The 12701-nt window shown below is 44.7% G+C and overlaps 1 protein-coding gene across 2 annotated transcripts in view; it reads left to right on the top strand.

The window, feature by feature from the left end:
• EPHB1 (EPH receptor B1) overlaps positions 1-12701 on the top strand; it is a 1076389-nt gene that overhangs the window by 918539 nt on the left and 145149 nt on the right. For both annotated transcript variants that reach the window (XM_069618048.1, XM_069618049.1), the window contains one exon: positions 678-827. In XM_069618048.1, the coding sequence (XP_069474149.1) occupies positions 678-827 (150 nt within the window). The remainder of the gene's footprint in view (positions 1-677; positions 828-12701) is intronic.

The following is a 12701-nucleotide window of genomic DNA, read 5'->3' as shown; positions in this document are numbered from 1 at the left end:
TGGGGACCGGATTTGCCAAGTAGTATTTACAGCATGCCTTACAGGGCTGACACACAGCTCCATACTACCCCTGCACCTCAACACAAATGACAATGAAATAGATGCTACCTTGAAACACTTGTGCACAGGCGCTTTATAAATGACTTATCATATATCATATAATTTGAAGTGCGGGTACTCGGGGGATCCCAGCTTTGCTGGGCACCGGGTGCCCTCTAGCTTCCGTTTTCAAAGTGGTCATGGTTGCTCTTCTATTAACCCTCCTCTTGGTATTTGGAGGGACCACACCCATGGCTTTAAGGGGAGCTCAGGGGAAGCCAATCAGGATGCAGAATCAACATATGATCGCCGTACACCCAATGATATAGTGCCCTACTTGCAATAAAGTCAAGGGAAATATATGGGGATGAGGAACTAAGGCCCGGGAGAATGTTCATAGTAAGTTAACTTGTTTATGCCTTCTGCTTGCTTCCTTCATCTGTTTTCAGCCTTCATTCCATCCATATTTGGCCTCATGTATCCCTCTTACCTTGCTTTTTCCTATCCTTTCCGCTCCTTACCATCTCCTGATCTACTCTCCTTCATTTGTCACTGCCATGTCATCTCTATTTCATGACTCTGACATGGTTCCTGCCTTTCACACTTTCACCTCTTGTTCTTATCCTTTCTTCTACCAGGGAGGAAAGATCCCAGTCAGGTGGACGGCCCCTGAGGCCATCGCCTACCGCAAGTTCACATCTGCCAGTGACGTCTGGAGCTACGGCATTGTCATGTGGGAGGTGATGTCCTTCGGAGAGAGGCCGTACTGGGATATGTCCAACCAAGATGTAAGAATGATTCTCGGACCCCTTTGGGATTAGTAATATAACTTGGTATAACTATGTTGTTTCTTAAAAATGGGACCCTACTGTGGGGTCAGTGTCCAACGCAGATGCTTAGTAGAACCAAGATGCAATGGCTGCTGTCAGAGTCATAAAAACACTTGTCCTGGAAGTTATATAAGGAAGTGCCCCCACACTGGTGCTGGTAGTTTCAGACCTTTAAGGGAAATATCCCACACAGGTCATGGTAAGATGTGTGGTTTGAAGGGCTATTGAACATTAACATTATGGTGAGATAGAAAGTGTGTATGCAAGCTCCCTTACACAGCCTCTGGTAGTCTGTGATGCATGAGGAATCTGTGATGCACAGATTCCCCTGAGAGGAGATTATGAGGTCAGTGTCACATGCACAGGCTCTGGTAGTCCGGGATGCATGAGGATCCCCTGAGACGAGAAGGCTATGAGGTCAGTGTTCCGTGCACAGACCCTGGTAGTCTGAAGTGGAGGAGGGATCTGTGATACACAGATTACCCTGAGAGGAGAAGACTTTGAGGTCACTGCCCCATGCACGGTATCTGGTAGTCTGGAATGCACAAGGTACCTGTGATGCACAGATTCCCCTGAGAGGAGAAGATTATGAGGTCAGTGTTGCATGCACAGGCTCTTGTAGTCTGGGATGCACGAGGAACCCATGAGAGGAGAAGGCAATGAGGTCAGTGTCCCATGCACACGCTCTCGTAGTCTGGACTGCACGAGGGATCTGTGATGCACAGATTCCCCTGAGAGGAGAAGACTTTGAGGTCACTGCCTCATGCACGGGCTCTGGTAGTCTGTAATGTACAAGGTACCTGTGATGCACAGATTCCCCTGAGAGGAGAAGGTTATGAGGTCAATTTCGCACACACACACCCAGTCCTATACAAGTGCTGGCACAGTTGGAGTTCTGAGGGTAACAAGGAAAAAATGCTGAGGAAAAAATGAGTACAACATTGATAGCACACATGAGGCATAAACAAATTGTGAACATAAAAGGTTGTAGAAAATTCGAAGAACCTAATGTAATTAACATAGGAGGAATGCTGAAAAAAATACTCTTTGTACTATTATACTTAAATGTACTGTCTAAATAATGTTTACAATAGTGTTTACACAATATTTAGCGATGTTTCAGGGGGTATCCAACTTCAGATTTTGGCTAAGATGGGCAAAGATAATATCGCAAAAAACTTTACACAACTATTTGGATGGGTGAGTGTACAAATGTACAGTATTTCAAGTGCATGGAAACCATGATACCTTGTGTATTGCTGACAGCGCTCCTGACAATCACACAGGAAGAGGCACAGAGGTACTGAGGGGCAACAAAAGAAGTCCATGTTGAGACAGGGAGCAAGGGTGAGTGGGAGTGAAGGGAACATGGTGTGAACGCATAGCGAAAAGCGATAGAAGAAGCGAACTACGGGTTAACAACAGATACACAGGGAGGCTATACCTTGCGAGACATACACGTAGGGACTAGGTAACTAATATTCAAATGCCATTCTATTTTGTGAATGCCTTTATGCAAATGAACACCTTTGCTGTAGATGTAAAGGTACTTACACCGCAGTCTTGGGCGTTCCACCCACATCTGCTCCTCAAGCCTTCCCAATGTTAAAGGCACTAACAATGCAGCCTGTTGGGTCCTCTATCCACAGCTGCTGCCGAACCCTTCCCAATGTTGAAGGTACATACACTGGTGTCTTTTGGGCGTTCTGTCCAGAGCTGCTTCTGAACCCTTCCCACTGTTAAAGGCCTTTACACTGCAGCCTGTTTGAATTCTATCCACAGCAGGTCGTGAACCCTTCCCAATGTTAAACGACACTGCGCCCTGTTGTGCATTCTATCCAGAGCTGCGCCCAAACCTTTCACTGTGTTAAAGGCTGTTTCATTGCTGCCTCTTGGGCCTTCTCTTCAGAGCTGCTCCTGAACCCTTCCTTCCCTATGTGAAAGGCACTTACACTGCAGCCGGTTGAAATTCTATCCAGAGCTGCTCCTGAACCCTTCCAAATTTTAAAGGCGCAGACACTGCAGCTTTGTGGGGGTCCCATCCACAGTTGCTCCCAAACCCTTCCCAATGTTAAAGGCACTTACACTGCAGTCTCCTGTGCCTTCTATCCACAGCTGCTCCCCTTCCCAATGCTCCTTTACTTCAAATGGTGGTTGATAGGCCGTTCATGAGGGGAATGTTGGATCTGACTGCGCTTCAATTGCAACCTTCGGTATTTCTAGGACTGCTGAGGAATTTTGTAATGTATTGAAGAGAGAGAGCCATGATACAGTCACACTACTGACCCGGTCTGTATCTGTGATGGGCGTTTAGACTGGAAAGGCGTGCTCTTTAGTAATTGAACAGCTCAAAAAATAGTACTTACTTTATGTAGGTTACACTTCTGATTAGCAGATGTTAATAGACCATGTGCGCTTAGCCCGAATGTATGTTTTTTAGTGAAAAAAAGATCTTATTCTGAATAAATTTTTAAAGACTACTTCTGCATCGTTTATATCGTTTAATCCTGTCAGAATGTGCATTAGAAATATGGAAATGCTCATGTGCTCACAAGAGCAAAGAAAACTATTTGTGTATAGATTGCATTTGTGAGAACATATAAAAAGAATGCATTAGCAATCATACAATATCTTCCAATAAGTGTTTCCAAATAGAAAATACATTTTTAAGGTCTTATTGGTATTATTGCCCAATTAAGGGGTAAGTTTTCCTATGTTTAGAATGAAATAGTCGTATGGTCGCCTTCCATTCCGATCTCTATACAATTGGCATTAAATGATCTTTGTGATCTTTCGCTACATCACAAAACAACAATATTGACCTTTACTCTTCTTTTTATATATTTATAGTTCCACATCTTTGTTGTCCAATTATTTAACAGATGTGTAGTATTTCTATTTGTATGTGTGGGAAAGAAGGGGCTTCCACCCAAAGGACTCACAGAGCTCGACCTAAAGGGGGCAGGAATCACCCTCTCATCCTTTATCTCAGGGATCTTCAAGCTTTTGCTCTCCAGATGTTTTGGACTACAACTCCCAACAGCCATTGCTAGCATAATCATCTCTAAAGAATCACGGGAGTCCTAGTCCAAAACGTCTGCAGAGCCACAGGTTGCAGAAACCTGCTTTATCTCATCTATTGACAATAATACATCTTTAAAATGTTAGTAGCTGAGCTCAGGATAACACTACACCATATACTCCAAATGATGTCTTTCAATCCAAGGTATGGGAGTTTTCCTTCGCTGAACTATATACTCATAATTAGTGCATGAATAGTAAGGCTAACGTGAAGAAAAGAGAGAATAAAGGAGGCAGCCAAGTTAGAAAAGGGGGTGAAGCACTGATCTGGCAGCAGCGTTTTGAAGTAGCTGAAGCCGATTTGTAAGATAACGTGGCTGTCCCAGATAGAGCGAGTTACAGTGGTCAGTGGTGCTCAACACCATTATGGCCACCACTGGCGCATGATATTTGGCCGGAACAAAAGGAAGCACATTGCGTAGTATGCATAATTTAAAGTGTCTGAATTTGCATACAGCACCCACTTGGTGTGCCATAGATAAACAGGATGACATTATAACCCCAAGATTTTTCACTGAGGCAGAGTGCGTGGGACAGGGGCCCAGGGGGCCGGCCAAAACCCAGATGTCCAAAAGGAGAGAGGATTAGGGGTGCCTACGACCAGCACCTCTGTCTTGGAACCATTGAGCTTCAGCCAATTAGCCACCATTCATGAACCCAGATCTTCCAGACATCTCCTCAGCCGGATCGCAATGTCAGCACAAGTAAGGTCCAGACGGACCAAAATCTGTGTGTCATCTGCATAGGAGTAATATCTGAAGCCATGTGACAGCATAAGAAGAAGGAGAGGCCGAATATACATATTGAACAAAATGGGGGACAGTGCAAATCCCTGAGGGACCACGCATGACAGCAGCGCAGGTTGCCAGCAAAAAGGGGGCAGAGATACTGACTGGGACCGGTCTGCCAGAAAGGCAGACTATGAATGGACCACTGCCCAAGTGCCAATCTTCATATCTGAGGGCCCTCGGCTGTACTTTCTCGACTGTACTCTGAACGGTCAGCCTGCATGCTTACAGTCTCCCACCATTGCATCCATGTGATTACTGCACCCAAATTACAGCGACCACCTAAAATGTCAACTTTTCCTTTTACCCCCATTTCATCCCATATATATGCGGGGGGAACCCCCCATAGCTCCTCCTACATTTATTGAATACTATACCCATCCCCCCACATATATATGGCTGTAAAAGCGTTCAACTTTTTTTAAAAAAAAGGTCGACATTTTGGGGGTTACGCTAATTGTATAATCCCCAACCATTTACAGAAGAATCAGATAAGCCTGGCAGCCAGAAGAAAGACGTTTCTGGTTGATCCGTAAACAATCCCTAAACACTTTGATCGTGACAGCCATGTTGTCTCCCACCACAATGCAAAGTAGTGTCTGCCTAGCAGAGTTGATGAGAGGGCAAGCCTATGAACAAGGCCAGAAAGGTGCTTTTACACACAGGTGTGGCTTTAATGATATCCTGGAAACAACTAGAAAGCCCAGGTTGTGCACTAATTCAACAACTGGGCCAGGCAGCCTTCCATGTTGTTTGGCCGGCGTTCAGGACTATGTTGCGCGATTAGGCCTGCATGTTCTTAGGGTTAAATGTCAATTTGTTTGAACTCATTCCACTACAGGGGGTGCTAATAGAGGCAGTATAACATGCACAGGCTGTATTGAGATTGCCACTAGCTTTGAGGATTCACCTGGTGTGTCAGGCTGAATGTGCTATCGAGGGTTTGGCCATAGATGCAAGGAGTGTGCATACATAGAGAGAGTTAGAAGGTTGCAGAAGAGAGATGGTCTACTAAGAATGCAAAAAAAAGCCAAACGCTGCTCTGAGGACCTTGTTTGGGGGTTCAACTCCGGGACCCTCATCCTTTAGGTTTGCAGAGGGCCCACAAATATGATCTTACTCAAGGGTGGAGATCAGGAAGCTCCAATCCAGTCTGACAAACGGACTGAATTTAGTTCTGGCTCCCTAAAGCTCTCTAAATGGAAGACATAGTGGAGTGTCCATTGCAATAAGAACAAGGGTGGGTCTCAGAGCCCACAAACTCTTTTGACGCATAAGGTGATTGCTGTGGGAGGGTTCATTGTCCTTGAGGATTTCCCTGTGTGCACAGCAAGCGGTGCAGGGGAGGGGGCGCATGTAGCTAAGGATGATGTTGGGAGTGAAGTTTCTCTGCACATCAGGCCGGGCAGCTCACAGCGAAATCCCTTGGTCCAAAGGCCCTGGCCAGTGACTCTACTGGTTCACTCACATGCAGAATCGGAATGTGCGTTTCTGTGGCAGAATCATGATAACGTGTGAGCTCCACAAGATTTCAATTTGGATTTGGAGGAATCGAGCAACATTGTGTTTGCCAAGAGTAGTGTTTGCAGTGGTTGGTACAAGTGGATCTTTTTGGGCTAGTTCATAGAGGCCTTTAAAAAGCATGCTCAGAAATTGACAAGAAGTCAAAAGAATGATTGATGAAAAGGAATGATATGATCACACATTGCTAAGTTTACAATGAGACAGGTAGCAGCGATGTGAGCTCTCTGCTGGTGTGCGATTTGCAATCAAGGAATACCCAAATAAAGAGAAATGCAGTAGTCAAGTTTAGAATTTTTAAAACGGGCTTAAACGCATTGAATGATAGTCCTTGTCAATATACAGTAGCATTTTCCTCAGCAAGGGAAGTTTAGAAATGCAGCTCTCACAATCTCATTTATCTGGACAGTTTGGTCGAGATCGGTTGACAGTTTGGTCGAAAAACACACATTCTTGATGTATGAGCGCCTTACAATGTCCAATGAAATAAATAAAATAAATAAATTAAATACATATGCTGAGGAAACATGATGAAGTGTTAATAGCCATGATAGGCTCCTTGAATGAGGTACAGATAGAACCCAATGAAGAGGCCACACCTTGATGGCTTATGTTACTCAATGTAGTATACACCCCGAAGGAAGTCATGGGAAGGGATTTTCAAAGTTCCAAGGAGAAGGACCAATTGAGGTAATTCATGGGCACGACATAATCTGTTGACAAGTCTGTGAGTGTTTTCTCCTCCGAAACAAAATGCTTGAGGGCACAGTAGTTCACATGGACATACAAATGTACCAACACATTTCAGAGGGTCAAGAAAGAGATCGTTATGGCACTGAGATTTGTCCATTCAATACCCTCTTTGAAACAACGTAGGCAGGAGGCACTAGTCCATGTGGTGTAGGACCGCTAATTACACTCAAGTAGAATAAGGTACACAATACAGCAACTGTGTGCATTCTAGGTAGGCATAGAGGGAGAACAACACTACTTGTCAGTTTTGGAGATGTCTGTGTACACTTGAGCAGTCACCCACTTCAGGACATCTGCGTGGGGATGGATTATTAGACTTCAAATGGACCTCAAACCCTAAGTGAATACTCCCAGACTCAACAGCACATCAGACCAAGCCCCACACTTAATCCCAAACTGACTTTGAAATTCAGCAATGAAATAATAGGTGACAGCGCAGTCTTTGTTGTCTGAACCGTAAAGCAGACTGTCTCTCTTAGCATTCACAACAACAAAAGACATAAACATACCTCCAAGAAAGCTCAATAGAAGCTTTGGTGACAGTGACGAGTACTCACACAAGGCCCTGTGTCCCAGAGAAATGACGCACACGTGTTTAACAGGGTGAAGTGTTGCACTTGGCACTCATGCCAGGGATAGCCACATGAGGGTAAACTACTGCAGGAACTAAGGAAGTTCAGAAAACTATCACATAGCTGCAAGGTTCCTGACGAAGAACTACCATCACCAGTGTCCCAATGATAGAGATGTATCGACCAGATGCATAGGTTATCATGGTCACTTTGGAGCTATATTAATGAACAAAAAGGATAAGGTAGCACTACTGGTGGCCATGACTGGATGCTGACTTTGAGAGGTTAGTACATACATGACACATGTGCAAAGGAATTGGTAAGGGACAGAGGACCAGCACTGTTGTCTTGATATCTGTTTAGTAGCAAGTCAAAATATAGAAAACTATGGTGTGTTGACCAGAGATATGCAGAATGGATGGTAGACCACTTGTTCAAATGAATGGAGATACAGCTCTTGTAGAGGAGCACAAGAGTGATGGCCAGAATCTTCAAGGTAGTACTCCATGCAAAGGGTGCCTTCCCAAATGGTGGCTGACAGTAAGGTCTACTCTATCTGAGTCAAAATGACTAATGTTCTTATCCCAAAGAGGAAGTTGCAATGTGCAGACGGCTCTTGTCAATCCTCAAGAGAATGGGTGCAGTGGAGAAAGCAAACAGATTCATGAATGTAGAGATACAATCAGTGTTCAACAGAAACATTGACTCTGATGTGAATGGTGAGAAAGCTGGTGCCACGCACGCAGACGCGTCCCATTGCCATGATGGTAGAATCTCCATTTCAGTTCCTGAGTCGGAGAGCAGCAGTCACCCAGGATCATTGAGAAGAAGACACACAGAAATGTATCTCTGCTGAAAGTATAGAGACCACAATCTCGAAATCAATCCATGGTTTGAAAAGGACCACCATACCACAAGACTTTGATGGCTTGGATGGAAAGTGGGCAGGGACATACCTGTTACAGAAGGACAAGCTCACAGTGTCCAGGTTTCACAGGCTTGTGCAAGTGGTGGACACAAACCAGAACTATGTGGCGGTGGCCAAGGAAATGAAATGTAAAACGTTTTGCCATTTATCAGACACATCACCAACCCCGGGGAGGGGATACAACAATAACAAGAAGAGAAACTGAGCAAGTAAAAGACTACACCACAACAACACCTGCCAATTCAGAAACCTTTGGCAACTCACATGACTGAGAGCACCTGTAGAATCCTTTAGATAAGGTGAGGAAATAGATCTGCGAGAACCAGGAGGTCAACAAGCAAATACAAAGAAATAGTAATTGACTAAAAAACAAGGGGGGTTGCCTGCCATTGTTTACTTAAAAGAAGGTGTTATTGCAGTGACCAGTCTGTTTACTAACTCGTGGCACCAATGCGTGTCGCATAGCTGAGTGCGGCTGATAAGAGAGAGAGCCGCAGTCAGGAAGGGGAAGAGTGGGTGTGCACACAGAGCCAGCAGAACCTGGTGCAGATGTGTGACATTAAGCAAACAGACCTGTACAGTGGATAAAACTGCCTCCTGTCTGAACTTGGATTGGTACCATTTGGCCGTATAAAGCCATTTCGTGACATAGGGAGTCCTGTCTTGTCTCTGCTATTAGACAGCCCCGTCTGCAGCTTCTTGTGTCGATTTTCAAAAGATGGATCAGGTTGGAAATGAAAGAGTAGGCATGAAAGGGAAGGAAATTGGAAAGAACTGCCGGTGGGCTGGGAGGTAATTGGAGTGGAGCCGCCTTTGAACATGTTCAGAGGTTTGTCAGGCAGAAAGAGTGCTTCGGTCACTGCCCTGCGATGTAGTGAGCGACAGACGTAATGAGGAAAGGAGCTTTTCCTCCTGGAACATCGGAGAAATCGCCCTGTAACTCCACGGATCCGATTAACCTACGGCTGCCCCGGCTCCGCCGCTGCCCAAAGCCGCTTCGCTCTTTTCATCACTGATCATAGGGGCTGGGCCTGGGGCCTCACTGCTGCCTGGTAATTACTCCAAATACCCACAGGAGTAGGAATAGGCCTTCCGGATCTGTCAGGGGGTATGCAGACGGCAAATTCGGCGCACCTGTGTCATTGAGGTGTCAGGGCAGCCAAGGTCCCACCACTGGTGGCTACATGACATGGCCAGCGTGAAGGGGCGTGGGGGCGATTTGTTCAATGCTGCCAAGCTCTGCCATGTTCACTAGCTCACCTTGTTTTTAATCTGGCTGATCAATTGTCCCTTAGCTGTTGAGTGAAACTTCTCGCTCCATCCACACCTCAAACAGATTGCCATTTCGGAATAGTAGCTACGTTTTGGGATGTGGTTCCCTGAAACTGTAAACATGTGAATCCCAGCTTCCCCACTTGACAAAATTGACTGATCTCAGGTGAATCACTGCTCCTTCCTGTGCCACAATCATTGTTCTGCGAAAATGGGGAGCCCCTGACAGACTCCGCCCTCCTCACTGTGATGTTTATAAAATGGACTGCCATTTAACCAGGCAGAAGGCGGACGTAGGGCCTGCTTCCACCATCGCTCTGAAACCGTAAGTACTATCTGAAAAACGAGTTATTCAATTGGAGTAAATACATGTTGTATTTGGGAGATTTTTTTATTTTTCTCCATTGCCAGTACTACAGTGAGCGGCGAGCACCTATGCAGCTGTTTGAGTTATTCCTGATGGATATCTTGCCACTGATGGGCAAAATGTCCAGGTACTGGTGTGCACTATGCCTTTCTGATGTATGAGGTTCCTCCCACCCCCTTCTCACTCTGTGTATCTGCCCCGAGCTTCTCTCTGTTTGGTTTTGTCCTTTGTTTTGTATTCCTGTTTCTTTGAATGTGTCATATCTTTTTCTGTGTGCGTTGTATTTGTCCTTGCACCCCAAGGCTTGTGTTATTTGTCTCATTCCTTTATCGGCATGTGTGTTCTTTTTTTGCCCACTTTCACACCGTGCTGCGTGTCTGTGCAATGTTGTTTTCTTCTATATTTCAGGTGAGTGTGGTGCACCTTCATCTTTTCTTGTATTCATCTGAGTGTGCATTGTGTGTTTCTGTATAGTTGTATAGATTTATCTTGATATATATCTCTAGCAGTGGTCTTCAAACTGTGGGGCATGCCCCCCTGGGGCGGCCCAAAATGAGACCGGGAGGGTGCAAGCCTTTTCCAAAAGGCAGTACGGTGAAATATAGAAAATAGAATCAGATATGGCTTCTGGAGGGGAGGGCGGGGATTGCAACAATATGGGGGGCGGGAGGGGGGGGTCAGCAGAAAAAAGTTTCAATCCCACACATCTATAGTCTTCTTGCCTTTGTAGTTCCTTTGCTTTCCTTTTTTTGAGTCTGTGGCACTGCTTTTTACTACCTGTGTACTCAATGTTTTGTATCTGTCTCTCTGCCTTTGTATCACTTAATATGTGCACGTGAATTGTGTTTTTTTAAATGTCCTTCTTTAGTGTGATTTCCACCCTTAGTACTTCTTTTATGTCTCTTGTTTTTGCTTAACCTCTGAATCTTCCTGTTCTTCTCTCATGTGGTGTTTGTCGTTCTGCCTTCTTTTTTATTGTCAGTTGAGTTTTGTGTTACGCAGTTTTTATTTTGTTGTTTTGCGTCTATCACGGTCCGATTTCATCTTGTTTTTGGTTTTGTGTTAGTGCATCTCCCTGGTTGTCTTTGTGTTGCTCTATTTTTAGAGCTGTGTGTTCATCTCTGTGTTCTTCTGCTATGTGTGTGGTGTGTGTGTGTGAGATAGAGTGAGAGAGAAAGAGAGAGAGAGAGCACGAGAGAGATTGAAAGACAGAGAGATTGAGAGAGAGAGAGAGGGAGAGAGATTGAGAGAGAGAGAGCGAGAGAAAGACAGAGAGAATGACAGAGAGATAGAGAGAGAGAGCGAGAGATTGAGAGAGAGACAGAGAGAGAGAGAGAGAGAGAGAGAGAGAGATTGAGAGAGAGAGAGAGAGAGAGAAAGACAGAGAGCGAGACAGAGAGAGAGAGACAGAGATTGAGAGAGAGAGAGAGAGAGAGACAGAGAGGGACACAGAGAGAGAGAGAGAACGCAAGTGAGACACAGGCTGTGAATGCCGAGGGTGGTAGACATTTTTCCAGTGTTCCATATTCTCCCTCTTACGGCTGCCAATTTCTCTTACTGAAGCCAACACAAGCCATTAGGAGAATCTGGGCTTCATTTATAAAGCATTTTTCAACGAGAAGGCTCCATTGAAAATCGCTTTATAAATTAGGGCCTACACTCGTATTGTTTTACTGCAGTGCCAAAAGCAGGCAGGTTGGGTTTGTGTGTGGCTTTGCTCAAGTATTTCCCTGGCAGTGTGAACGTATGGGTTGGCTGTTAATTAAAGTCTGCTGTGGGCCAGTAGCGGCAAACATGAGTTTGTAGATAGGTCGTGCTTGTCCTGCAGCCCTTGTGGCCGAGTTTCAGATGGAATAAGCATGTTATGACCTCTTTAATCAGAGGAATTCACCCAAAGGGACAAAGAGGCTCTGTGATGTGAGCTGCCAGCACAGCCACCTATCTCTTCCTCCACTGGAGATAGAAACCTAGAACACAATAGAAATGGATTCTAATGAGCATCCTTTGCTTTTTTAAACCTTAGCTATTCCTGTAGCAGAGATGTCAAGTTATTCCATGCCGGGTGTGTGAGATGGTCATTCAGTCCAATGTGATTAGCTCTCATCCCTTTTAATCTCTACTTATAGCTATACCTCTACCGTGATCCCTAAATGATTATTCCACATGCAGATCGTTATTGACCTCCGTACAGTCAATCAGAATGTTCAGAGTGCAGTCAATAACTACAACTACAAATAACAGTCAAACAGATATGGGAGGCAAAAATGCAATTTACAGTGTACATTTCTTTCACCAATTGCACTTCCTCTATGTGAGGACAGTTTTTTTTGCTGCAACATGCAAATTATCTCACCAAAGAGAAAGTTAAAACATAAGAAAATTCTTTCTCCTTCTTATATTGAAACTTTAGTTTTATGGGACACCTATGCATGTCCATCCTAAACCCGCTCCATTTTAACCAAGTTAACAAGTTAAATGCTTAATTTATGAAGACAACCCCGTTATTTAAGTACACCATAAATCACATGTTATTTACTCCGTCAGTTCTCC

The sequence above is a fragment of the Ambystoma mexicanum genome, chromosome 10, assembly GCF_040938575.1.
Source record: "Ambystoma mexicanum isolate Mex_15411 chromosome 10, UKY_AmexF1_1, whole genome shotgun sequence".
In the NCBI taxonomy this organism is placed as follows: domain Eukaryota; kingdom Metazoa; phylum Chordata; class Amphibia; order Caudata; family Ambystomatidae; genus Ambystoma; species Ambystoma mexicanum.
The sequence above is the reverse complement of the archived record's forward strand: the minus strand, read 5'-3'. Positions and strand labels throughout refer to the sequence as shown.